The sequence below is a fragment of the Heterocephalus glaber genome, unplaced genomic scaffold (genome assembly GCF_053883595.1).
Source record: "Heterocephalus glaber isolate CG9 unplaced genomic scaffold, H.glaber_assembly_v1.0 deba00001733, whole genome shotgun sequence".
NCBI classification, from domain to species: Eukaryota; Metazoa; Chordata; class Mammalia; order Rodentia; family Bathyergidae; genus Heterocephalus; species Heterocephalus glaber.
This window is the reverse complement of record NW_028258444.1, coordinates 20,138,332-20,165,019: the sequence shown is the minus strand read 5'-3', so window position 1 is coordinate 20,165,019 and position 26,688 is coordinate 20,138,332. Positions and strand designations below refer to the sequence as shown.

At 44.2% G+C, this 26,688-nt stretch overlaps 2 protein-coding genes across 14 annotated transcripts; one reads left to right on the top strand and one right to left on the bottom strand.

The window, feature by feature from the left end:
* Nucleotides 1-172: 172 nt before the first annotated feature.
* Nucleotides 173-16,955, top strand: Csrnp2 (cysteine and serine rich nuclear protein 2). Of its 3 annotated transcripts, none has more exons than XM_004862967.4 (5): nucleotides 173-300; nucleotides 5,856-6,070; nucleotides 7,815-8,074; nucleotides 11,828-12,124; nucleotides 13,554-16,955. In XM_004862967.4, the coding sequence occupies exons 2-5, from the start codon at nucleotides 5,920-5,922 to the stop codon at nucleotides 14,475-14,477; spliced, it is 1,632 nt and encodes a 543-aa protein (XP_004863024.1). In that variant the 5' UTR covers nucleotides 173-300; nucleotides 5,856-5,919; the 3' UTR covers nucleotides 14,478-16,955. The 3 variants fall into 3 exon arrangements, with proteins under 3 accessions (XP_004863024.1, XP_087056277.1, XP_021098831.1); XM_087200151.1 differs by lacking the exon at nucleotides 173-300 and adding an exon at nucleotides 4,186-4,786; XM_021243172.2 differs by lacking the exons at nucleotides 173-300; nucleotides 5,856-6,070 and adding an exon at nucleotides 7,479-7,584.
* Nucleotides 409-26,053, bottom strand: Letmd1 (LETM1 domain containing 1). Of its 11 annotated transcripts, none has more exons than XM_004862958.4 (10): nucleotides 25,864-26,053; nucleotides 25,175-25,326; nucleotides 23,285-23,400; nucleotides 22,562-22,644; nucleotides 21,076-21,262; nucleotides 20,852-20,953; nucleotides 20,604-20,756; nucleotides 19,529-19,625; nucleotides 9,270-9,357; nucleotides 4,030-4,190 (listed from the first exon to the last, which is right to left on the bottom strand). In XM_004862958.4, exons 1-10 carry the CDS (start codon nucleotides 25,983-25,985, stop codon nucleotides 4,184-4,186), a joined length of 1,107 nt encoding a protein of 368 aa, XP_004863015.1. In that variant the 5' UTR covers nucleotides 25,986-26,053; the 3' UTR covers nucleotides 4,030-4,183. The 11 variants fall into 11 exon arrangements, 6 of the variants coding, with proteins under 6 accessions (XP_004863019.1, XP_004863015.1, XP_021098832.1 ...); XR_002388943.2 differs by lacking the exons at nucleotides 4,030-4,190; nucleotides 9,270-9,357 and adding exons at nucleotides 17,395-18,586; nucleotides 19,011-19,170; XR_002388948.2 differs by lacking the exon at nucleotides 9,270-9,357 and having other exon boundaries at nucleotides 409-4,190; nucleotides 19,529-19,651.
* Nucleotides 26,054-26,688: the final 635 nt, after the last annotated feature.

The window sequence follows — 26,688 nt, the reverse complement described above, 5'->3', positions numbered from 1 at the left end:
GCCTATAAGAGCCGGAGCGCTGCGGCCGGAGCCTATTGTTAGCCGGAGCCGGGGCGGTTCTGGTCTTCTACTGCCAGGGTTCCCCGCGCTGCCGGAGCCACCCGCACCCCTCCGCCTGCTGGCCGGCCTGCCCATTCACCCTCCCTTTCCGCCCTGCCGCCCTGGGAGCCCTGGGAGCTCCCCGACCGTCGCCGCGGGGCCCGGCACTCGCTCGCTCCTCCCTCCTTCCCTCCCGGGCTAGGGCGGCGGCAGCGGGGGCGGCTGAGACCATCTCGGGAGGAGGCAGCTGCGGCGGGGCCGGTAATGGGCCTGGGGGTGCGGGGCGGAGGGTGCCGCCTCGTCCTTTCTCGGGATCTGCCCTCGGGCGGCTGTGGAGGAGTGGTCAAGCCCTGAGCCGTGCGGATGGAGGGGTCAGAAAGGGAAGCTCAGACGGGAGCGGTCGGGGGGCGGGGAGCTAGGACACCGCTGGGAAGGAACCGAGTCGGGAAGAGGCGTGGGAGCAAGGGGCAGCGGGGACGCGGCCCGGCCTGTGGGGGCAGCTCGAGGGAGACAGATGGGCGGTTTGGAAGCCGGCAGGATTGTGGATGAGGATTGAGGTTCGGAGTGGAGTGGAGAGTGATGTAGGATGGAGGGAGGTGAAGGAAGGGGAGGGGAAATAAAGGAAAATGTGGGAGGAGTGGTTGGGAATTTTTGAGTAGCAGGCAGGAAGGGATGAGGAAGGCTCACCAGGGGCTGCGGACGACTGGAATGAGCGGGAAGGTTAGCAAGGAATCAGAAATGGGTCGAGAGCTGAAGGGTTCATCCGGCGTGTTCATTAAGGGGAACTATGACTTGATCTGACTCTTCAGGTTTGCTTCCTAATGTCTCCTATTTTTCTAGCGTTGTGTGTGAAAATGAAAGCATCGTTTGCCCTGCTTGCTAGCTTTTATCTTTTTGCACAGGCCCAAACTACGCAGCCTACTGCCATCCATCCCTTTTAGTGCTGTGGTCTTGATCATTTTAAAAGGGTTTAGAGCGACAATGTAACCCACAAACCTTTCTTCACTATGAAAGGTTAGAAGTTGTCCCCAAGAGACAACACTGTCCTCTTGTCTAGCAGTTTACAGTTGACGGTAAATCCATGGTTGATTTACATTTTCCTTCTTTACTGGTTTTCTGTCTTGTAAATCTCCAAAGCCAAGGTGTACCCATCTTAAATGACTCAATATCCTTGAGAGGTAGTGCAGCATCATGTTCCGGTTCTCCCAAAGAGCCTGTGCCCTCACTACGATAATAGTTTAGACATGGAAAAGCCAGATTCAAACCTTGTGTGAGTGAACGGGTAAAAACTGGAGGGCCAAGGGGACTTTCTTTAAATACCTACAGGAGATTGTCACTTGAGTACTTTATAAGCTTGTGATCCTGGTGATCACGAGGACACATGGAGCCATGAAATTCATAGTATTTGAGAATCAGTCACATTGAAAAGAGAAACAGGGCAGGCCATCTTACTCAGGTGTAGCGTAACACTTAGCAGCAAGCCTTTCTCCTTCTAACCCAAGTATACAGCCTAGTGCTCCTGCTCTTACTAGGTACCTTGACCTTTAGTAGAAGATTGGGCTCCCCTTAAGTGGAGAGGCTTTCTCCTGTAAGATGTTCCTCATCTTAATATTTTGGACTCCTTTAAGAATGAGGATTAGTCAGGAGTGGTGGTGCATGCCAGCAGTCCCGGCACCTGGGAGGCTGTGGCAGAAGGATCTCTGTGAGTTCAAAGCCAGCCTGGGCTACATAGTTCAAGCACAGCCTGAACTCGAGACCCTGCCTCAAAAAAAAAAAAAAAGAAAAGAAAAAGAAAGAGAATGAGGTTTATATTATTTAAACTTTGAAAGTACATTCTGCTTCCACCAAATTTTTCCTGGGAAGTCCCTTTTGCTAGCCCCACATATTCTAGGGTTTTTGGTTTGTTTTGATGGTTATGAGAGTCCTTATAGGCCTCAAAAAACTTAGATCGAGTAGTAAAATACACATGCTGGTTTTATTTGGTGCTAGCTTAATGTCTTCTATATTTTGTGACTCTGAACTACTTCATATACCTTTGGGAAATGTTTAGTTAGAAACACTTGAGGAAAGACCATAAAGCAAGAAGCTAGAGAATGTCAGATGACTTCATTTCACAGGCATTTAAAAGCTTTTATAGAGGGATGCATTTATTTGTCCAATAGCATTTGTTGCTTGGGTTGGTCATTTTGACAGTTAACTGTCAATTACGACCTGCATTTCCAGTCTCACCTTGATTATTTCCGTATGAGTTTAAGTGCTTGTATTATAATTTATAAATGTATATCTTGAATGTATGCATTTATCCTCTACCAGAGAGTATTTGAGAGAGGTGAGAATGACTTTCTAGTTGTGGATTGAAAGAATAACTTGGTGAATTAGAAAGTATGGAAACTATTCTAGTTACTAGCTGTTGCAAAGAAAGATTCTTCAGGGACCTATGGAAGTGGATGAAAGGTTTGTTCTTGGTGCCCATGACCATTTTTATCGAATAAGTCAAGTTCACATCAGAGTTGAAAAAAGGAAAGGGTTGAGATGTAAACCTATATTGGTTGTCAGGACACAGTGGATGGAATTTTTAAAATTTAAGTAATGGAGTTGATGTCAGAAAGTTAGGCCAGCAGATCCTGGATAAGGCGCAGAAAGCTGGGGCAGTGGAGTCTCCTTGAGCATTTTCTTTTTCTTTTTTTTTTTGGTACCAGGGATCGAACTCCAGTCCTTGTGCTTGCGCAGCAGGCATCGAAACCACTGAGCTAAATCCCTGGCCTCCTTGAGGATTTTCCAGAGTGCCATCCTAGTTTATGGAGTAATTTTGAATTTTGTGGTGCTGGGGATTTAACCCAGGGCCTTACAGATGCTAAGCAAATGCTCTATACATTGAGCTACATCCCCAGCCCTTTAATGAGATAGCTAGATCATAGGTCAATATGCACATAATTTACACAGATTCTGATTATTTGCATACAGTTTAAGGAAAATATTTTTGTCCTAGGTTTCATACCTTTTTTTCTTTCTTACCTATCTCCATCACTGTCCAGAAACCTCTAGAGGTGGGGGACGATATACCAAATAAAGGAGGAAGAGATTGGAATTGCATTCTAGTGCACAGAAAATAACCTAAAGAGAAATGATACTCTTGAGAGCAACTAGTTAAGGCAGTGGAATTTTTTAGTAATAAAGGTGATTTTGGACCAAACCCAAGCCCATGTGGGACGAGATGAGAAATAGCAAAAGGAAACTCACACTCCTGGAAGCAGAGGGACACCCGGGGGAAGAACAGGAGTGCACATTTGCCTCCAATCCTAAATCCCTGAGTGCTTCCAGGGCAAGGAAAGGGCCGTTTATCTAGTACTAGCATTATCTGAAGTTTAGAAACTGAAGGGGGACTAAGCCCTTTCTGAGAAAGCAGATTTTCAGCTCAGCCAGATTTCTTTTGTGGTTGATAAGGTATTAATTAAGTGGAAAAGAAAGATTAAATTCAGTAGTCAACATTACTGTTTTTTCATTGCACCCACAGAAGTACTTAATCACAAGTGTGTCTGTCCACACCTCTGTGCCCACTTATAGAATGGAATGAAAAAATTTTGTAGTTTATAGGTATCTTAAAAACTCATTAAAAAGTCCAGAATATGACCCCAGATTCTAATCTGAAAAACAGAACTGATAGTTTGAGGATATTTTAAAATTTAATTGTAATTTTATCAAATACTTGATGTTTTTTTCACCTCTCTTCCAGGCCAAATTTATTTGAGGAACATGTTTGTCTGGGACCTATGATGGTTGAGGTTTCTTAGGTATATCTTGTGACTTGAATGCAGAATTTTGATGTGATCTGGATAGATTAGGAAATAACTTTAAAATACTTATTATGTTTGGTTGTCTTTGTACAGCTGATCCAAATTCCAAATACTTCTGAAAGTAGCTCTGTAGCAGGCATCTCTTGCCACCACAGTGTATATATTCTGGGTAGCTGCTCTGCAGTAATGCAGCCCTGTCGGTCTGGGCAGCGTTGTTATTCCTGCTGCATAATTAGCAACTAGTGAGATCATAGTCTGAGATGATTCTGGCAGTGCTGAGGCAAAGTGAGGGAGTCTTCATATCTCATCACACGTGGCTTCAGTTCTGACGGCATTTCTCCTGAGCAGATTCATGTCCTGGAATTTAATTCCAAAGTCAGAGAAGGAGAAAGACGTGGACCTGGAATTTAATTCCAAAGTCAGAGAAGGAGAAAGATGTGGACCTGGGAAATGAACTCTCAGACTCCTTGGGTTATGTGACAAGATGTTGAAAACACTGGCAGCCATAGTGATATAACCAGAATAAATTGCCTCTTCTTTTGCTATTTGTTTTCCTTGTGGTTTCTTTTCAGAGGGCAAAGATTGTAAAGCTACATTTTCCTTGCACAGAGGATGATGATAGACCAGTATGATTGGGAAAGATTCTGGTTTTTTTGTTTGGTGGTGCTGGGGATGAAACCCAGGGCCTTGAGTGTGCTAAGCAAGTGCTTTACCACTGAGCTACATCTCCAGTCTGGGTTTTGAAGGCAGCGCAAATTGTAATTTTGGGTCCTTTCCTTAGTAGCAAATTTGCCCTTTTTAGGAGGTTGGGGAGACATTTTATACTTGTGAAGATCTAGGTCAAGGGTTTTCCTGACAGCTTATGTCCTTCAAAATTGAGAGCCTGGCGCAGTATTTCCCAAAGTGTGCTGTGAAGATTATCTGCCCCCTAACATACTTTGGAAATTGTGCAGGTTTGTGAAACACTACATTCTGTGTTTTCTCCCAGCTTTTGCCATGTTCATTAGTATATAAAAAGGTTTCTAAGCTGTTTCCACCATGAGCAGTTTTCTTTTTCTTCTTTTTTTGGGGGGAGAGGGGGAATAGTGCTGGTGATAGAACCCAGGCCCTTCTCACTGAGCTATATCCCCAGCCCTTTTTTCATTTTTTATTTTGAGATTAGGTCTTGCTAAGTTGCCCAGGCTGGACTGAAACTAGTATTTCTGCCTCAGACTCCCAGAGTGCTGAGATTATAAGCGTATACCACCTTACTTGGTTTAAAATTAATTTGAGGGCTGGGGATTTAGCTCAGTGGTGCCAGCACCTGCCTTGCAAGCACAAGGTCCCAAGCTTGATCCCCAGTACCAAAATAAATAAATAAATAAATAAAATAAAATAAAATAAATTTGAAACAAGGTCTCACTAAATTGCTCAAGTTGACATTGAACTTGTGACCCCTTCCTCAGATTCCCGAGTAGGTGGAATTACAGTTGTGTACCACTGTGTCCAGCCATAAGCAGTTTTCCAAACTATTTTGACACAGTGACCTATTTCCATGTAAAGACTATTAATATCCATAGAATTAGTGTATTTAGTAAGACACACACTTTGGGAAATGCCATACTATATTATGACAGGGCAGAATCATTGGGTCTGGTCTTGGTGTGGGCAAAGGATAACTCTGCCTTTGGTCCCCAGTCCTTCCCACTGGTCCCTTGGAGAACTCCTGTGTGGTCAGAGGAGAGCAGCTCTTACCCTGGGCTAATGAAGCCTAAGCCCAGCTGGTTTGGAACCAGAGCCCTTCCCTCTACTGGGAAAGGTGCCGCTGCTACTCATCTTGTTGTTCAGTCATTGAGACTGGGGGAACTTAGAGGAAGTAAAAGTAGGAAAATACTAGCTAGAATCAGTAGAGAGAAATGACCTGATCCTGAGAAATCAGACATCAGTGCTAGGCCAGGTGCTATCATTGTTGAACTAGAAAGCTAAGTGTGGTGGGGTACTGCCTTAGGACACCAGTGCTGATTCCTGTTTTCCCCTGGGCAGAACCCTAATGCACCTGGCCAGCTGGTGGTGAGCAGGGGCTTCCCAAGGAAACCCTTTGAAACCAATGGATGCATTCACGGGCTCGGGTCTCAAGAGGAAGTTTGATGATGTGGATGTGGGCTCATCAGTCTCCAACTCAGATGATGAGATCTCTAGCAGCGACAGTGCTGACAGTTGCGACAGCCTCAATCCTCCTACAACTGCCAGCTTCACACGTGAGTGAGCCACTCCGTCTCATCTGCACCCACGCTTCCCAAGTACAGAGCCCTTGGCTGCTCTTGGACAGCTCCTGCCAGCTTGGGGATTCACCCTTATCTTCCCTTGCTCTTTAGAGGACCTCAGTGCTCCCATAACCTAGACTCAGGCCTGATGTATTCTAGCTGATGCTACATGTCTTGTGGCATGTGGGTCCCCAGAAGGGGTTGTAGTAGATTGAAGGAGGAGGAATTCAGGACTTACCTTCCCCTAGCAGATTTCCATGGATTTTCTGGAAATTAGCAGTAGCAGGACATAAATGCTTACAGTCTATACAACCAGGGCACTTCCAGGTTTCTTAATTCTTCTTGTTTTGCTTTTTTGAGACAGGTTCTTTATATGTAGCCCAGGCTGGCTTTGAACTTGGGGCAGTCCTCCTGCTGCAGCCTCTGAGTGCTGGGATCATAGACATGTGCCCCCATGCTTGGCAGATTTCTTAAATCATTTTTATCTTATTTTATTTTATATAGGGTCTCACTGTGTAGTCTTGAATTTGACTTGAGATCCTCCTGCTTTAGCCTCCCCAGTCCTGGAGTTACAGGAATGTGCCACCATGCCCACCCTGAATTTTTAAATTCTTTTTGTTTTGGTTTGGGGTTTTGTTGGGGTGTTTTGGACACATGCTCTTGCTATGTAGTTCAGACTGGCCTTGAACTCACAGGGATCCTCCTGCCTCAGCCTCCAAAGTGCTGGAATTACAGAGGTGCACCACCATGCCTGGCTGGATTTTTTTTTTTTTTTTTTGGTACTGGGGATCGAACTCGGGTCCTTGCGCTTGCGCAGCAGGCAGTGAAACCACTGAGCTAAATCCCCAGCCCTGGATTTTTTAATTCTTATGGCTTAATTAGTTCTTGGAAAGAACTTCTGATACCTTGGATCAGGGGTTGCCCATGGGCCAAATCTGGACCACTGCCTGGTTTTGTGAGTAAGTTTTATTGGAACACACTTAATCCATTGTCTCATTACTTTCATGCTGTGGCAACACAGTGGAGTAGTTCACCAGAGACCTCACGACCTATACATCCTAAAATATTTACTACCTAGCCCTTTTGGGAAAAAGTTTGTCATCCCCTGCTGTAGACAATACTATCAAATAGAATTTTCTGTTAGGATAAAATGTATTGTATCTGTATCACATCTGCCTTGTCCAGTGGTGGCCATTGGCTGTATGTGGCTCTTGAGCTTTGGAATATGGTCAGTGCAACTGAGGACTTGATTTTTAAAATGTATTTAATTTTAATTAACTTAAATTGCCACCTGTGGCCAGTGAAGCTGCAGATTATTATATCCTGAAAGATCACCTAACAATTCTCATTCCATCTGCTGTCTAAAAATAGATTTTGTGGTCATCTGTTTAGGTGAAGTCAATTTGGAAGCAATGATATGAACCAGCTGAGGTTCAAGGCCCCTTCCAGCTGGGTGTGGTGGTGCATGCCTGTAATCACAGCCCTCATGAAGCTAAGGCAGATGGATTGTGAGTTCAAGGATAGCCTGGGCTACATAGCGAGACCCTGTCTACAAAACACAAAGGGCGGAGGGGGGAGGCCCCTTCCAACTGTGCATTTATGATTCGAAAATACTAGAAAATTCTCTAAGTATAGAGAGTATATTTGAAGCTGAAAAGTTAAAAGCCAGGATAGGTAAAGGGTGAGGTCCCAAAAAGCCAGTGTCTGCGTTAGTAACCTGTCTCTGCTCCTTTCTTAGCTACATCCATCCTGAAGCGGCAGAAGCAGCTTCGGAGGAAGAATGTACGCTTTGACCAGGTGACTGTGTACTACTTCGCCCGACGCCAGGGTTTCACCAGTGTGCCCAGCCAGGGTGGTAGCTCTCTGGGCATGGCCCAGCGCCATAACTCTGTACGCAGCTACACACTCTGTGAGTTTGCCCAAGAGCAGGAAGTGAACCATCGAGAGATTCTTCGTGAGCACCTGAAGGAGGAGAAACTTCATGCAAAGAAAATGAAGGTGCCCAAGGGATCTGGGGCCTCTGGTTCTTCCTGTATGTTAAGACAAAGTGGGAAATCATTTAGGCTCATTTTGAGATGGAGTCTCACTATGTAGTCCAGCCCACCTTGAACTTACTGTGTACCCCAGGCTGGCCTCAAACTTGGAATCCTCCTGCCTCGGCTTCCTGAATGCTAGAATTAATTATAGGTGTGCACCACCACATCTGCTAAGTCCATTGATTTTTTTTGGCGGGGAGGGATTGAACTCGGGACCTTGCGCTTTTGAGGCAGGCGGAGGAACCACTGAGCTAAATCCCCGGCCCCAAATCTTTCTAATAAGTCTCAGAGTTAGAATCAAATGTCAGTCTGAGCCTCCCTTCTTTTTGTCTTAGGAGGAGATATTTACCAGAGATAGAAAAATACCTTCTCTAGAATTCTTCCTCCTCACCCTCTTATCCTCCATCAAATTTTTAAAAAAGATTAAACAATGACTACCTAAAGCCTTTTACGTCTGTCACTTGGAACCCAAAGAAGCACAATTTTCAATTTCCTGTCAAATGATTGTCCCGGTTCAATGTGGTAGGACCTGCCTGTAATTCCAGCTACTCAGGAAGCGGAGGCAGGAGGGTTTTTAATTCAAGACCAGCTTGGGTAACTTAGACTCTGTCTCAAAATGAAATTTTAAAAAGGTCTGGAGATACAGTTCAGTAGTAGAGTGCTTGCCTAGCATGTGCAGGGTCCTGGGTTCAGTCCCTAGTACTGGAAAAAAAAAAATCTCCTTTGCATGAATGCATAGAACAGGTTTGGGAACTTTGGCACTCTGAAAGGGTTCTTCTGTGTCTGTAACCTCCGTCATCTATAGGTGATAGTCTTCTCCATCCAAACAACAGCATTATCACGTAGTTATTTAGTTTTGTACGGTACTGTGCCTACCATCTGATACAGTACCAGCTCCTTAGGTTAGGAGAAAGGGGCTGGGAGAATATCCAGCTCAGATAGCTATTTATTTCCTCTGCTGAGGTAGAACCCAGAGCCTCATGCGTTCTAGGCAAGTGCTTTACCGTTGAGCTAGGCCCCTACCCCTCAGGTGGTTCTTGATAGCCACCGTGTGCTATCCTTCTTAGCACTGTTTGGACGCTTTAAGGCCACACTTCCCACTAGTCCTCAGAAGTTACCCTAGGGCTGGGGATGTAGCTCAACGGTAGAACACTTACCTAGCGTGCATGAAGCCCTGGCTTTGATCTCCCACACTGTGCAGAAAAAGTTTCTCCCAGGTTTGTGATGAGCCCAAAGCATGCTGACCTGTATTAAAAGAGGTGGCTGTTATTTCCAGGGTTGAGGGTGATACTCACCAGGGGGCGGTAGAAGAGCAGAACCGATGGCAGGGGTGTAGGAAAACTAGGTCTTACTCTTTGTCTCTTTGAGAGCTCTTGTCTGCTTCCCTCAGCCTGTTTCTAAAGCCTCCACCTGTTTTTCTAACTAGAATGATATCCAGGCTTCCCTGACTTGAGTCTGAGGAATTCTGTCATTGACCCTGTCACCTTCCTGCTGCTATAGCAACAACTAAGCAAATAAACACTTATCATCAGTGCTAAAGTTCCCTTCTAGAAGAGAACTCCTAGGTTCTAACTGATAGAGGAACGATCTGTCAAAACAGGACACCATTCTGTTGTCCTCCCCTCCTTGTAGGAATTCCAGGGACAAAGCCAGACAAACCAAAGACTGAGATAAAGGATTTCTACTTATTAGCAGAATATTTAGTGTACACCAGCAGTGGTGGCATCTAAACATCTTTGCATGTCAAGAGAAAACCCTTGCTTTACCTTTCCCAGGTCCAGTGTCCTCTTTTCTTTGAAAGGTTTCCCCTCTTTTATATTCTATGAGGGAGGCAGTTGATCTAAAAAATATATGTATTCTGTACATACTGTCTAATGTTTGTTTTCCTTTTGGGCTGTTCCAGTCATTCTTTAGAGGTGGGCAGCTTTAGTTACCTATATTTTAAATTATTTTTATTACTTTAATATTTGCATTAAAACATTATCCATGTGGAATCCATTATTGAATGGTATGAATTAGTCAACTTTTCTTTCCCAAAGAATATTCAGTTCTCCTAATACCTTTTGGGGTTTTTTGTTTGTTTGTTTTTTGAGACAGGGTCTCACTGTGTAGCCCAGGCTGGCCTCAAACTCATAGTGATCCTCCTGCCTCAGCATCTAATACCATTTAATGAGTAAAAGACTTCTCACTGATTTGAAATGCCACTTCTGTGATGTTAAATTCTCTCTCCTTACACACAAGTTTCTTTCTGTTGCATCTCTAATCTCTTTCCTTTGAGAGGTTAGCAGGAGGGAGGGTGGTGCTTAGGAGGAGGCCAACCCTTGTGGCACAGACAGGAGCAAGCCTAAGGTCTACAGAAAAGCCCCCTGGAAGCCCCACATTATTTCTCTCCTCATTTTTCACCCCTGCTCCCAAACCACCCCGGTTGTGGCTTCCTACTCAGGCCTGTTGCATCACATCTCTCCTAGGAGTTGTTCCTTTCCCAGCACTGCTCTCTGGGTGTCTGATGAAATAAACCAAACACTCTAGTCACCTGGCTCCCATCTTGCTGGCAATGTATAGAGCTCCAGGGACTGTGAGGCCCTGTTTTTTTTTTCTTGGCTTGGATTTTCTAGTGAGTTTGCAGAACTCATTCAGCTACGGATTGTCTTCAGTCTGTTCTTCCACACACACATTCCCTTTCCTGGCTCTGTTTGTATCGGCACAGATAACCTGGACTACTGCCCATCAGTAGCATACTCAGTATTATTTATACCACCCTACCTCATACATGGTGATTTTCTTTAAAGTCAAAAAAGGCTTAGAAGGGAGAAAGAGTACATTCTTCTAGATCCTGGGATATAAGTGAGGGATTTCTCTGGCAGCTAATTATAATTTGCTCCTACCAATAAAATGCAGCTGCTCTTAGCATGCACTGATAATTGTTCTCTGTGGGGACTCAGATTTGCTGACAAAGACCTGGTAGCCTGGTATCACATTTTAATGTGCCCTTCCTTAGAAGGTGATTTTGGATTCTGTGACATACAAGTTGAAGGGTGTTCTACAGGCATATCTGTATATCCCAGGAACATCCAGCCAGTAATATGCCTTGTGTTAGAAAGCAAATGAACCAAAGTCAGGGGAAGTGTCGGATTGGAGGGAGTGGTGGATGGAATAGGTTATCTTCTAGGATGGAAGATGAGACAGGTTTTTGAGAAACTGGGACCTAGAAAGATGACGTGCTTTGTGTTGACAGGGTGATGGTAGGGCCACATAAGATTTTCTGTCTCTCTGCTTTTATTCTCTTGACCAGTGTGTAGCTACTAGTCACATGTGGCTATTTAATTTAAAATTAAAAATTCAGTTTTTCATCTGGGCATGGTGATATACACCTGTAATCTCAGTGCTTTGGGAGGCTGAGGCAGGAGCTTCCGAATTTCAAGCTCAGCCTGGGCAACTTAGTGAGACTCTGTCCCAAAAGGGGGTGGGGGGACTGAGGATGTAGCTCAGTGCACAGGCCTTGTTTCAATCCCCAGTATTCCCCTCAGCACACAAACAGAAGCTCCCTCTGCTTTTTCGTTTTCATGTTCTTGAGTTCAGTAGCCGCACTCAGAGTGGCTTCTGTGTGGGGAGCAGATCTTCCCCTCACCACACAAGTCCAACATTCAGTGCCACTCCGTGTGAGGAGGTTGGTGTTGCTGTTGCTCCCGAGGCTGACCTTTCCGTCTCTTGGCAGCTGACCAAGAATGGGACAGTGGAGTCGGTGGAGGCCGATGGCCTGACGCTGGATGACGTTTCAGATGAAGACATTGATGTGGAAAACGTGGAGGTGGATGATTACTTCTTCCTGCAGCCTCTGCCCACCAAACGGCGACGGGCCCTGTTGAGGGCTTCTGGGGTTCACCGAATTGATGCTGAAGAAAAGCAAGAACTTCGAGCCATCCGCCTTTCTCGAGAAGAGTGTGGTTGTGATTGTCGACTGTATTGTGACCCAGAGGCGTGTGCCTGTAGCCAGGCTGGGATTAAATGCCAGGTCAGTCAAAGTTGGCTGGGTAGTGTATCTCCCCCAGGGTCAGGGTGTGTGGTGTGGGTACCAGTGAAGATGGGGGGCTGCCCATCCAGAGAGATGGGGTCCCCATCCGTAAACATGCTCCAGTTCCACAGCTCTTATCCACCAAGAAAGAGAACAAGCATGACGAGATTCTTAGGCTGTGGAGGTACCTGTACCTATAATGCAAAGCCGTTAAAAATAAAGTACCAAAAATTGGGCATGGTGGCACATGCCTATAATCCCAGCATTCTGGGAGGCTGAGGCAGGAGGATCCTAAATTAGAGCCCAGCTTGGGCAACTTAGCGAGATCCTATTGATGTAGGGGGAAGAGATGTAACTCCCAAACCTCCTAGGTATCTGAAACTCATTTCATCTTTTCTAAAATTGAAGAATGAATTCTAGGAACAATGGAGGTTGAGTAGGAAAAATTTATTGAGAGGAGGAAAGCTTCTGTCTAAAAGGGACTGCAGGGGGACTGGAGTGTGGGTTGCCCCTTATTTCTTATTTTTAAGCAAGTAACAAACAGCTACATCAGACCGGGCCAAATAGAGTCTTTCATATTTAGGTCCCATAATCAGTCAGTCTGTTATTCACAGACCTGAGAACAGTTTTAGAAAGATTTTGAGTAGGCGTACATGCTTATTGCTTACTCATGTTTTTAATGTTTACTTGTAGTGTTGGGGTTTTTCGCCCTTCCTTTTGAATAGGAAGGGGAGATAAGGTAGAAAGCATCTCCTTTCCCAATTATCTCTGGTCTATAAGTTAATTATCTTGGTTACTGCTTCAGAACTAAGTTAGTTAAACTCTCAGGGAAAAAATTAAGCAGGTAGGGAAATACTGTCTGTTGTTTGAACCTTCATTCTAGCCCCTTAGCAAACCTAAGGGGTCTTTGCTTAGTTTCCCCAGAGTGTATTGTTTTGAACTAGCGGGTCTTCCACTCACTGTCCCATGCCTGTCATTGCAGAAGGCCGTAGGCTTGGGCCCAGTCTTTTGTTGTCTCATTGAACCAGGTAAGTTCTGGAAGTCCCGAGGCACACCGATTTCTTCTCTGAGAACTGTCAGTATTCAGAGAGGTATCTCTGGACTATCTAACTGCAAGGAGCCTTTGATGTGATTTTTGTCTACTGTTTTACTTAGAAGAGGAAACAAAGCCCTAGGGAGAAGTCAGTGACTCTTTTGAGGTGACGCCACTCATCAGTGGCTGAGCTGGAATCCAAATGCACGTGTTCGGATAACTACCATCTAGTCCTCAGTTAGCTTGCACTGCACGTTATGTTTTGCATTGTTCGCTTCTCTTCTTATGAGACCTCAAATCCCAGCTGCCTGTGTTTGCCAATTGATGCCTCTATTTCCACTGTTGGATCCGATGGTCTCGGTCCCATCTTGCTTCAACCTCCCTGTCCCCCCTTAGGTGGATCGCATGTCCTTTCCGTGTGGCTGCTCCAGGGATGGCTGCGGGAACATGGCTGGGCGCATTGAGTTTAATCCAATCCGAGTCCGGACTCATTACCTCCACACCATCATGAAGCTGGAGCTGGAGAGCAAGCGGCAGGTGAGCCGCCCGACGGCCCCAGAGGAGGAGCCCTCACCTGCCGCGGGCTGCAGCCTGACAGGGGCCCAGGACTCTGAGACCCAGGACTTCCAGGAGTTCCTCGCTGAGAATGAGACTGCGGTGATGCACCTGCAGAGTGCGGAGGAACTGGAGCGGCTGAAGGCTGAGGAGGACTCGAGTGGCTCCAGTGCCAGCCTGGACTCGAGCATGGCGAGCCTGGGGGTGTGTATCCTGGAGGAGCCGCTGGCTGTTCCCGAAGAGCTGTGCCCAGGCCTCCCCGCCCCCATTCTCATCCAGGCACAGCTACCCCCAGGCTCCTCTGTCCTGTGTTTCGCTGAGAACTCGGACCACCCGTCGGCCTCGACGGTGAGCAGCCCACCCTACTTGAACAGTGGGCCCCTGGTCTTCTACCAGGTGGAGCAGAGGTCAGTGGTGGGAGCGAAAGGAGAGCCTGGTAGAGAAGAAGGCACAGCCCCTTTCCCCAAGGAGAAGGACCTCAACGTCTTCTCTCTCCCTGTTACCTCACTGGTGGCTTGCAGCCCCACAGACCCAGCTGGCCTCTGTAAATCAGAGGCGGGAAAAACACCTACTCTAGGAGCGCTGTTGCCGGAAGATTGTAACCCCAAGGAGCCCGAGAAGGAAGACTTCCACCCTTCTTGGTCCCCCTCGATCCTCCCCTTCCACAGGGACAGTGAAGAGGGACGCGGGCCGGAGAAGAGTTCCCGGCAGGGGGAGGACCGGCCCCCTGAAGAGTCTGCCCTAGAACTCCCTCTGGTGGTGTGACACGGTGGTAGAGATAGGGCCTCTCCTCCACTTTCTATTTATTCCCCTATTTTATCTAATGCCACTTCAAGACTGTAGAAGCAGCTGCTGCTCCCACGTTATTTTATTGGGGTCTTTGGGAGGAGTGGGTGGGAAAGGATTGTTTGTACAAGTATTTTTTAAAAGGGAAACAGTACCAAGGAGACCAGCTCCAGCTCGACCTGGGGATAGAGTCTTAAAGGCGGCTGCACAGTGCCCAATACTGGGCTTTCTGGGCCATCAGAACAAAGAGGTAGGATCTCACAGGAGGAGCTGGGTAATTCAAGCAGCTATTCTTTATGTAGGGACCAGAACACAAGAATTTGAACAGCATGGCAAAGCCCTTGCTCTCCTGGGCTCCAGAGAGGGCACGAACTCATTTGCCTCTGGTTATTCTAATACTCCATCTTGGTGTGTCTTCATCATGCAGTTGCCAAGATCACCTGGCAGGATCTAGAGAGGAGGGCTAGAAGCGTCTCTGCTTCTATACAGAACCTCCAGAATTTCTAAAAATTTAAACCTGCCTTCCTCTGACCCCTATTTGGTAAATAAGTTAATATTTGACATGTTTGGTGTTCTCTGACCAGCTCCCCACACTGGGGATTCCTGGTCTGTAACTTGAATTACTGTATTTCTTTCACATGCTTTTAGGTACTAGAGTTTAACTTGTCTGTCTTCTTTTTCTCTATCATTTTTTCCTTTGAAGAAAAAGAGCTAACTTGGCTGGGGATGTGGTATAAAGAGCCCAAGGCTTCTGCTTTTATCTTAACACTAGCTCCGTTGGGTAGCTTCAGGCGGGTCTCACCCATCTCACAGGAGCCCATACAGAGCATTAACTATGTCCAAAGGAGGCCACAGGAACAGCCTGTTGTCTGGAGAGATGATTTGATTGGTGTCATGTTTGCTTTTTCATCCAACCCCCAACCAGCCCCCGCCCCAAGATCTGAGCTTTAAATGGAACATATGATATGGCAATCTAAGGACACCTACTAGTTTGTTGGGTTTTTTTTTTGTATCTATCCTCATGATCCTTTTTGGATATACAGGGTTAGAGTTCTTACACTATTCCAATTCAACTCCAAGAATTGCACATATTTACTGGACCTCCTTCATCTTAACATAGATATTGGAAGACAAACCGATTATTAAAATGCCATACAACTCCCAAGTTCCAAAGGATTCATAATCTGATTGTAGCCTTGGAAATGTATAGGATGGAACTCAAATTCTGTCCTTACCTTTGTCAGTGGTTCCTGTTCCTCTTATGTCTAGCTTATGTTTCAAGATCTGCTTCACTGAACTCCACTGATTTCTTTTTATTGGCATAGATTATCTTTGCCTGTTTGAAATGGACACAGTAGGGAGCAAAACACTATTCTCTAGCATATACCATGTTTCACTTCCAGTATGATTTATTAACCAGGAATGAAAAGAATAAAAACTTTTTTTGGTAGGGGAGATAACTGTTCATTCCTAATTGCTCATAAACCCTTTTCTTATGGGATAGTTAAGGCTCTGGTGTCTTAAAGCAACCCCTATCTATTTGTCAGCAGCATTTCACCTATAAAATCTGAGCCTCAAGGGCTTTGTAATACAGATACATGTTTTAATCCATTCCGCCTTTCCTGTTCATTCCTGTTTTTGTTTGGTTTTATGTTAGAAAGGGAGTTCTCAATTAGGTGCATAGGTCTATATCTCTCCCCTCCCCCCAGGCTCATAAAACAGAGTTGAGGGTACCTGAGATTTAGATAATTCTTCCAAACTGAGTAACCCTCCCCCTCCTTAGACGGGACTCTCAAACACAAGATTGAAGCTTCCCTCGGAATTCAGCTCCATGGAGAAAAGACTCTGAAAATTTGTTGGAAGGAAAAGGAAGCTTTACAAATTCTCTCCTTATGAAGCGCCAGCTTAATTTAGTGGGCAGATTCCAACTGCTCAATAAGAAAGACATTAGCCTTTGGGATCCAATGAAATTGTTTGCAATTATTAAACTCATTGCCAACCCACAAGATATTTGATATTTCTGTAAAACTCCACTTTCTAAGCCCATCCCTTCATTAAATACAGTTTTGATGCACTAACTCCAAACTTCAAATGCTAAATGTTAGCATTTAGCATTAACTCTTGTCAAGCAAAGGGCCTTTTCTACAACCAAGTCCATCTCATTTCTGGTGCTACCTAAATGGGACAAAATTATAGCTCATGGTTGTTAGAAAAGGTAGACCTCTGACCATAGAAATGGATTGCTTCAGGCCCACTCAATCTAGGCCTAGATAAAAGAAATGAAGCTTATTACCAGCTTTCTCACATACTGTATACATAAGTAGTATTTTCAATGTGAATCCAAAGCTTGTCTGGTTCTCTGAAAACAATTATTTCCCCTTTAGGTTCTTTACATTGTGATAATGCCGTATTTAAAGAGAATATTTAAATGTAATATTAAAGAAATATTCAAAAGAATGATGTGTTATTTATCTTAGCAGGTCACAGTTGGTTGTTAGAGAAAGGATGCTTCTTCAGTTCCTAATTGACCAGAACTAATTAGGTCAATTAGGAATTAATGCTGATAATGGGAACGTGTTGTGATGGAAGTGTAGAATCTTCTCTCTGGAGCACCAAGAGCCTGCTATCCTGCCTCACCTGCTCATATATACCTCTAGCTGGAGCACATCTTGCTCCTGCCCTCTTAGGCCTTTGTCTGTAGTTCCTTTTTCTGTTTCTAATTACCACCTTAAAATGTCCACCAGAAGATCAAACCAGTTTCTTCAAAACTTCTTTCCATCCTATCAGAAGGTTCTATTCCAACCAATTAAATCTCTATTAATCTATTAATTAAATCTGACTTATAAAAGGAGCCTTAGCAAAATGATTAGAGTGTATATAAGTAATCTTCATCAGCTGGTTTCAGGTAGTCTTTACTTGAGTTTAAAAACAGTGCTTCATGCATTAGAATAAGTTATTATAGAACTACAGATCATGGAAGTACACACAAAAGCCATGTCCAACTTACTGTCTTGATGCAGATCTTTCCTGGTCTTCCAGGGCAGTAATCAGTACCTTAAGGTTTTGACCCATGGCCCAAAGAAGCCACTGTCAGTTACAGTTGGATTCTGCAACACAGTGGAGGTAGCAAAGAATTGAAGACCCTTAGGGGCTGTCCAACAGCCCAAAAGTTAAGACAATGTGGGAGTGAAGGCTGTAAACCTTGGGGAAGAGGTCAAGCAGCACTTCCTTTTTAATCATTCCCTTCAGAATGTTCCCATAAGTCATTAAAAAAAAAATTTTTTTTCAGGAGCTGAGGATTTAGCTCAGTGGCACTGCACCTGTCTCACAAGCGCAAGGTCCTGAGTTTGATCCCTGGTAACCAAAAAAAAATGTTCAAAGGAATTTGTAAGGAAAAGGAATAGTTAACCCACACCAGTGAGGAGGACCAAAAAATCCTGCTTTTAGTCATATCAGAAATGAGGCAAAGGTGGGCCGGGGATGTAGCTCAATGGCACTGTGCCTGCCTGGCAACCAAAAGGTGCTGAGTTTGATCCCTGGTACCAAAAAGAAAAAAAAGGAGCACTGAAGGAAGTACATGCATGGATATAAATGATCCAGGCTCACTAGTAATGTTCGCACCAGCTGGAAGTTCTTTAACAGAAAAACGCACCAGTTGTCAAGAACATGGGAGCTGATGGATCTTACGTGAAATGATTCCCCCAAGGGCAAAATACTATATAGGACCTGAAAGTGACACGTCATGGCAAAAGCCTAGTACAGAGGTTGCTGCCAACTCCAGCTTACTATGAGGGAGACATGTGACACCTCAAATGGGCCACCCTTGAAAAGGGCTCTAGTTTGAGCTGTAAGCGGAATGTCTAGTTCCCACAAGGGTGACAACTGTGAAGCCCATGGCACCTGCTCCTTGGCCTCCTGCACACCTAACCGTGCACACAGACTGCAGACAAGTGCTCTTTGGTCCCACACTGCTATATTATATGACTGCAGGACAGTGGCGTCCATTCCATGGTTCACTCAGCGCCTTGTCCCAAGGTAGTTGGTAGAAAGCAGGACCACGTTGTGCAGCAAGAGGGACAGCTCGGTTTCTGAAAACACCGTCAGTGTTAGTGGTTTGGCGAGCGAACACTTTGCCCTCTAACTGCCTGCATGTATAGGAATTGAAACTGGAGGCAGCCAACCAAGTAGCAATTAATGTGGCATTAAGAGGCTACTGTTAAAGTTCCCTGCTTTATTTCAGCCCCTGTATGCATGCTTTCTTTTGTTCCCACTCTTTCTATAAATTCATCTCTTTTTTTTCCAATTCATCTGTTTCTCAATTCTCCTGTGACAGAAGTGGTGCCAATGGTACTAAACACCATTGTCACTTTGGGATTCTTCTGGTAGAATTTGGCACTTTAGGGACTTTCTCAGCTCCAAGATTAGTAGACTTACCCTGATAGCCAAAGGCCTAAAAATATCCAAGACTTAGCCAGAGGTTCCAAACAAGAGCCCAAAAGGCTTGATACCTACCCTCAAGCTTGATAACTTTTTCCAGCCAGTACAGCATTTTTGTTGTAAGTGTGATGTCTGTAGATTACTGCTTCTCAACTAGGACAGTTCTGCCTGGCGCTTTGCTCTCTCAGCCCCAGGAACATTTGGCAACGTCTGGAGATATTTTTGGTTGTCCTAACTGGGGACAAAGGGGTTCTGTGGCATCTAGTGGGGAGAGGCTGGGGAAGTGGCTAAACATCTGGGAATGCATAGGTAGCTTCCCCAAGAATAAAATGTCAGTGGTGTCAAGGCTGATAGACTCTGCTTCAGATAGCGCGCCCTCCCTCCAGGGTTCCCATGATCCCACCACTGTCTCCTGTCTTACACGGTCTCCTTTATTACCTGCCTAGGCATGGAGTAGGCATGTGAATTTGTGCCCTTTCAAGTAGACACGTTAGATAAAGGCCTCACAGTACTCAATAACCACAAAATAATCTCAGAATAAAATACAAAAATGACTTGGCTTTCAGTGGTGTAACCGCAGAAATGTGTCTTACCTTTCAGGCTGCAGGAAATCTGTAGCCATTCCCCCAGCCAAGTTCGACACCTGTCTTCAGCAATATGGGTAGAATTCAGGCCACGGAGATAGCAAGCCTATGGCACTCAGAAGAGAAATGGTCCTGAATAATCATGTGGTGAGTATGCCAAGGAATTGGAAATATACAAATAACCCTAGATTTCCTTTAAAAAGTTACAACTTTATGCCCATATGAAACTTTTCACCATGAGAACCTGAACTAATGATGGTTATGATAACAAGTAAAGAAGCATTGTGCTATCATTTGGATCTTAAATGGCCCCCAAGAGTCCATGGAGGCTTAGACCCCTCCATATGCTACTGGGAGGAGGCAGAAACTAAGAGGAGAAGTCTCCTGAGACTTTCTGGTCATTGAGGGTGTGCCCTGTGGGATACCTCTTCCAGTCTCCCTTTTATTTCCTGGTTGTCATGCGTAAGCAGCTCTGTTTTGCCATGCACTTCCTGCCATGATGTGCTCCTGTCTTAAAAGCAGCAGGGCTAACTGATCATGGACTGAAACCTCCAAAATTGTGAGCCAAACTAAACCTTTCTTCTTTTCAAATCACTTATCTCAGGTGTGGTTACAGTAACAGCTATACAATCGAAAACAGGAGGTCTAAAGTGCAATGTTGTCCAACTGCTTAGGAGGCCAAGGTAGAAGGATCACAAGTTCTAGGCCAGCCTAGGCAACTTAGACCCCTGTCTCAAAACAATAAATAAATAAATTTTTTAAAAAGTGTAGTGTCCTTGATTTTTGAAATGCTAGAAGAAAAGAAATACAAAATAAAACTACTATGGGCAATTCCTTCCCACTAGTTTAATACACTGCAAAAAAAAAAGAAGACAGAAATAAATGGAAAGATTAAAGATTGGGTTTTTTGTTTTTTTGTTTGTACTGGGGATGGAACTCGGGTCCTTGTGCTTGCGAGGCAGGCGGCAGAACCAGAGCTAAATCCCCGGCCCCGAGATTGGGTTTTGATATAACAAGACAAGGAGTCCTCATAAACTTCAAGGCCACTGTGGGATACTGCTTGATACTTCAATTAAGCCCTTACCAATTTTACTTCTTGAGCAGAGAGCTGGCCAATCCCCAGTTTTGCCAAAGCCCTGTCCAGCTGGTGAATCACAGTGGTATGAGTCTTCAAACGATGTCTCAACAAGGGAGGAGGCAGGTAAGGTGTGAGAAGCATGGCCCGGCTCAAGGCTTTCTATGACAGCAGAACAGAAGAAAGTCAAATAGTATTATCTCAAAGATCTGAAATAGAATGAGCCTGTAGGGAAGAGAAAATCTCAAAGTGCTCACCATTTGCCAAGCCTGGAGTTGGTTTATGCCCAGAGGGTGGTTAGAGAAACACTCTCTGAGAGTCAGGATATCTTGTACTGCTGGGTGGGTACCATTCTGTATCTTGGGAGAGGTAAGAGATTGGTACATGTTAGGAAGATCATGACTAGCCCTTCTTCCTAGTTTTAGTGCACACTGGATCTAACAAGAGTCCTGGTTTGCAGGAAGGTTAACTGGAGAAATACCTTGGTGCATAGTTCTGTCAGATGCCACTGGAGCCCTGCGTCAGAAACGAGAGGGATGACCCTTTCTAAATAACTAATGATTTCTGAGTGGGACTGCTTCCGGAGAGCATGATAGATATCTAAGAAATCAATTTGTTGTTTGGGGGTCCAAAAATGTCTGATCAGTAGTTGCCTAGGAAACAAGTACCTAAAAGGAAAAAGAATCACAAAGTCATTTGTGGAAACTATCTTTCAAAGTGAGCTAAGCAAGCATCTGGCAGACATGAATACTAGGAAAAAAGGATGGAGATACTATTTTTCTACCTCAATGTTTTTCTTAAATAAAAAAAATTTAGCCCAGGGTTTAAGGATATACCGAACGAAGCGCAATTTTGAGCAATACTGCTGAAATGGAATATGAATGGAAGCAGGAGTAGGACAGCCTGGCACGCAGCAATCAGATAAAACTTTTGAGTTGAAGCACGTGAAGAACATTTTTTAGACTGAGTTACAGACAAAGCTGAACACTGTATGTGATGTGATCACCCTACCTGTAGCACAGTCCTTATATGAATACACTATGAAAAAGACAACAAATTTGGTTTTTAATCATATCATGTGTGGTGGCTTTAAAACTTGGCCACAAGTTTTCTGGCATTTCTCATATGTACAGGTGAGGTTTATGTCCTTTTTTTTTTTCTATCTGGGTGATTCAGTCAACCAATAGGACAGAGCAGAAGTGATTCTGTGAACTCCAAGACAAGGTAATCAAAGGTCATGCAGATTCTTATTCACTGGAACACTCACTCTTGGAACCCTGACTGCCATATAAGAAGATCTACTACCATGAGGCTGCCACACTTGAAGAGGCCATATGCAGGCACTGTGGTTGACCGTTCCAGTCTTCCAGCTATCCCTGCCAAGGTACCAGACATAACAGTAATCGTGGGCCCTTCAGACTAGTCTATTCAGCAGCTTCCACTGAGAAACCTGTCAACACCACATGGGTGAGAAAAATCAATCACCTTTCTGAGCCATGCCAAAATTCCTGACCCACAAAATCATGGTTGCTTTAAGCTATTAAGTTTTTGAGGTTGTTTGTTATATAGCAAGAGATAACTGGAACAATATGTAACAGTTTAGAGTGTCATCTCTGAATATGAAGTAATCAAACCATGACATCAGAATATGAAATACATTACTTCCCTGAAGAAAAAAATTTGTCCCAAATTATTATGCCTCTCAGGAAGCGAGATGCCAACTCTAGGATTGATGGAGAAGATCGCACTCTGATTTCACATCACCCAGGGCAGCAAGGACACCTACTGCTACCATTCTGATGTGTCCAAGGAACCAAGGTTATCGGCTGGCTTTTATGAACCTTGGGATGATGAGCAGATTGGAGCACGAAGTTTGATAACCTCTGCCTAGCTTCTGAAATGAAAATTTATTAAGATAATTTTTTAAATATACTTAAGATGCTGAGGAGATGCAAGTCTGTACTTACATTAGCAAGAAGACCAGGTAGTTGGCAAAGGGTGGGATGGAAATGATACCTAAGAAAAGACACTTCGTGACGTCTTGACGGAACTAAATAGAAATAAAGACAGATGCAGTTTTAACACAAATTAAGTTCATATAACGGATAATACCTCCATCCCACTGTGAAGTCAACTTCTATTATAACCCAGAGAAAAGACCAAGTTTGTTTCTATCTACTACTAGATGGTAAAGGTCCTTGAGGAGAGAATCTCCAGTGTGTTCACTTTTGTATCCTAAACAATATCTAATATAGAGTCTGACATATCAAATCTCTGAAGTGAATTCTTCCTGAACTGCAGAATTGGTCCTAGATTCTTACTCTCAACTTCAAAATTGTTCATCAAGCGACTAGCAAATACTATATTCCTGCTGCCCTGTGAATCCTTAGAGATTTTCATATGTTGAGAAACAAACAAGGTTTTAGTGCTTACAACTTTACTCAGAAAGCATGCCAGAAAACTATGGAGCTATGCTATAGAGGGCTACAATTCTGAATGAACCCAATTTTAACAAATAATCAAATGTTCTCATTCACTTCAATACTTTGGTCTTACAGCAAAGGGGAAAACCATAATCACACGTGAACATGAAAGGAAAGAAAATAAAACATGAACGAAAAAGATTTGAGACCTTGGTTAATTGTAATTTCCTCACCATGAACTTCTGCATATCTGCCCCTGGCCCATACCTGTCTCAAATGCTCCATCTCCCGGTATGGAAGTTGATGAAACTTTATACTTTGCTTCCACATATTTGTCTTTATTCTTCTAGCTTTTTTGGCATCAGCCCAAAACATCTGTAATCCTGCCTCATTAAAGTAGAGGACAGAGTGTGCTGTTACCCAGTTTGAATCTTACCACAACTTCTTATTCTATGTTCACTGACATACACATATACTTGTCCCACTCCAAGATTAGATAAAAGCTTTAAATTAGGTTGCTTGAAATTCTTTGGAGGCTGTCCATCCTTTTTCCTCCAGCACATTACCTCTCTTCCAACTACCCTGGGTTTCTGTTCTTCTGGTATGAAATGATTGTCCTCCTAGACAGAATCTCACTATGTTACCCAGCCTGGTCTCAAACTTGTGGGCTCAAGTGATCCTCCTGCCTCAGCTTCCCAAGTAACTGAGACTACAGGAATGTGCTACCATGCCCAACTCTCATAGGGAAGTCTTGCTCCATTAACCCTACATTCCCCAGCCAGATACTAATATCTCCTTTCTGAAACACTTTTATAGATAGTATAATTCAATATATTTCTATGATTGCATTTAAAATCTTTATTCTATGAAAAGTCTTACATTTATCTAGGACTTTAGATTTTTAAAAAAATTTTTATTTTGCTGGTACATTTTAGATATACAGAATGATAACGTTCATCATAGGGAATTTATACCTGTACATGAGATAGCTTGCTTCTTTTTTTTCCTACTCCCCTCCCTTCCCTTCTACCCCTCTTGAAGACTTTAGTTTTAAAAAAATGGTTGCATATATATGAACAAAATTATCCCCAGATTACTTCAAAATGATACAAGAAAAAGCAAGCATATAAATAAGATCAGTGGCCATGAGATGATGTGATGTTGAGTACATGGAAGTTAATTATTCTCTCTACTTTTGTGTATATTTTAAGATTTCCATAATTAAAGTTTTTAAAACAAACAAAAATGCTCTCGGCCTCTTCTTATTTGGTCCTAGTTATACACCTTGGGAGCAGACAAGGCAGCCATTCTTACTTCCACTTCATAGATAAGAATAGGTAACTTTTCAAGCCCATGAAGTTAGCAATTATTTTAGTAGAGTTGACAATGTGGTGGTTTATTATAGTGTTTTAAGTATAGCATATAATAATATTAACAGCTATCATTATTGGGCATTTATTATAGATCAGGCCCTGTTCTAAGAATCTGACATATATTTATTTATTTCTTTACAACAATGTGGTCAACAGGTAGGTACTATTTTTATATAACAGATATGAAATCCAAGGGACAGAGAAGTAAGTCGCTAGTTCAGTGACACAGTCACTAAGTGACAAGCTAGGGTTTGAATCAGGCAGTCTGGCTTGAGTGAATATCTGACATTATGTAATTTCTCAGTAACTAGCATATCTCTAAGTTGAACCTGAACATTCAGAAGCCAAATATATGTGGTGCTATTTCCACTACAACATGATATCTAAGATAGGTTTGTAGAAAGCATCAGGACACATTTTTTTATGGGCCATAACAAAGGGTAAGTCACAGGGTAGCTCTGTGGAGCCATAGATCCTTGCCCTTGTGCAGGACAAGGAACTTCTACAGCCAGGAGTGTGGTTAAGAAAAATACAAGGATAAACCTATATCCTCCTCCTTTCCATGTTCTCAGAAGTTGTCTCTCACAACATTTTTCTAGAAATATTTTCAAGAACTGCTAATTTATAAGAATTAGTTGAATAAACATTTATAAAACAAAACACAACCCAGCTCACACCCCCACACCAGAACCTGCAAATAATTTTACTTATTCTAACTCTCTGACATTGCTCAAAACTGATTCAGGGATTTCTATTATAGCTTTTTTTTTTTTTTTTTTTTTACCTTTCATGAAGATTGTGTACAGGACATAGAAGCGGGGAAAATGACGACCCAAGAAACGATGGTATTTCCCGTTAATCACTTTTGTCTTGGTCACCACATAAGAGATCAAGCTCTTCATATCTGACTTTGGAGAAAGGTGAAGTTTCGAAGACCTACAAGGAAGATCAGAGAGACTATTTGGGAACCAATCCTAGAAACCCCATCACACCTGGGGTCTCTAGTGTAAAATACAAATCTCAGAGATTATATGACTTGAAACTTGAAATCCAAAGAAGATTTTGGGTTCAAGGAGACATAAACAATCAGAATGAGAGGGACAGATTTGGCAGAAGCCAAGCAGTAAGAGAAGTCAGGAAGTAGTATGAGCCTGGAAAGCGTGCAAGTCCTGGGGAATCTGCACTGCAAGCTAAGGCCAGAGGGAGAAGCAGGATCTGGATAGCAGCGGTAAAACCTAAACTGAAAAAAGGAGGCTGAAAAATAAGCTTAGGACATGCGGGAGAGAATAGACAACATGGGGCACTGAGAGTCCACAGATCAGGAACCAGTTCCTTAGCGGAGATCGAAGTGTGAATCCTGTAGTATGAAAAAAAATCGAGCAAAGGCGTGCAACCCCGAGAATTAAGCAAGCAAGGTTGAGCCACTGGAGGGACTGGACATCAAAAGTGCTTTTATCTCTCCAGGTCCCTCACCGGAAGGCTTCCCAAGCAAGCCCGGAGCGACCAAGTTGTAGCCTCCGGGTGACAACAGGTCCAGGGGCGACAGCCGAACCCCACAGAGCAGCCCGAGTCCAGCACACCCTGGACAGCGCCATCTTCCCAACAAGGGAGGGGGAAAGAGAAGAGGTCGTCTCCAGGTCAAAGTTTACTGTTTCACGACGCATGCGCATTTCCTGAGTGCTGATTGATACTGAAGGAAGTATTCCTAAAATTGAGCGCGGAGGAAGGATCAGGATTGGACGAGGCGATACTTCCGGTTTGCAGGCGCCGGAAATGGGCTCTCCCGGAGGGAGCGCGGGCTTCAACCTGTGGTGGGTTTGTAATCTCGAGGACGCCGTCTCCTTGAGGAGTCTAGTGCCCTCCGCGATTCCCTAGGGCCTCAGGGCCTCTCGGCGCTGCCCTTGGCCTCTGCCTGTAGCCAGGTCACCGAGGCCTGGACCGTTAGGTATCGGGCGTCAGTTTGGCAGCCTAGGGCTCCAGTGCCTCTAGGGGTGGGAGGGCCCCCTAGTGGCGGCGGCTGGATAGGCCGGGAACTGTCCGCTTCCCAGCCAGCCTGGCGGCGGAGGGTGGAGGCCTGGGAGCGGCCACTGTGCATACGGAACTGCTGAACGCGTTTTCCTTTTCTCCTTTGCATTTCTCCGAACTAGTTCTGTGGGAAAGTGTCTTTCGTTAAGTGCCTGTTGAAGTCCAAGCTTGATCTCAACTTAAATGTTCCTTTTCTAAGAGCCTTTCTCTGGGCACCCTTTCTGAAATAGTGCTCACAAAAAGCATATGCACTTTCCCCTGTGGCACTGCTCT

Bases quoted from the DNA above. Each gene is read 5' to 3' on its own strand.
- Letmd1 (XM_004862958.4), bottom strand. From the start codon at position 25,985: ATGGCGCTGTCCAGGGTGTGCTGGACTCGGGCTGCTCTGTGGGGTTCG. The intron at 21,263-22,561 runs GTAAGTACAGAC...TTTTCCTTTTAG, and splicing joins TACCTGGTCTTCTTGCTAAT to GTACTTGTTTCCTAGGCAAC. The intron at 20,954-21,075 runs GTATTTCTCCAG...ACCTCTCCCAAG, and splicing joins TGACAGAACTATGCACCAAG to ATACAGAATGGTACCCACCC.
- Csrnp2 (XM_004862967.4), top strand. From the start codon at position 5,920: ATGGATGCATTCACGGGCTCGGGTCTCAAGAGGAAGTTTGATGATGTG. The intron at 6,071-7,814 runs GTGAGTGAGCCA...CTCCTTTCTTAG, and splicing joins TACAACTGCCAGCTTCACAC to CTACATCCATCCTGAAGCGG. The intron at 12,125-13,553 runs GTCAGTCAAAGT...GTCCCCCCTTAG, and splicing joins AGGCTGGGATTAAATGCCAG to GTGGATCGCATGTCCTTTCC.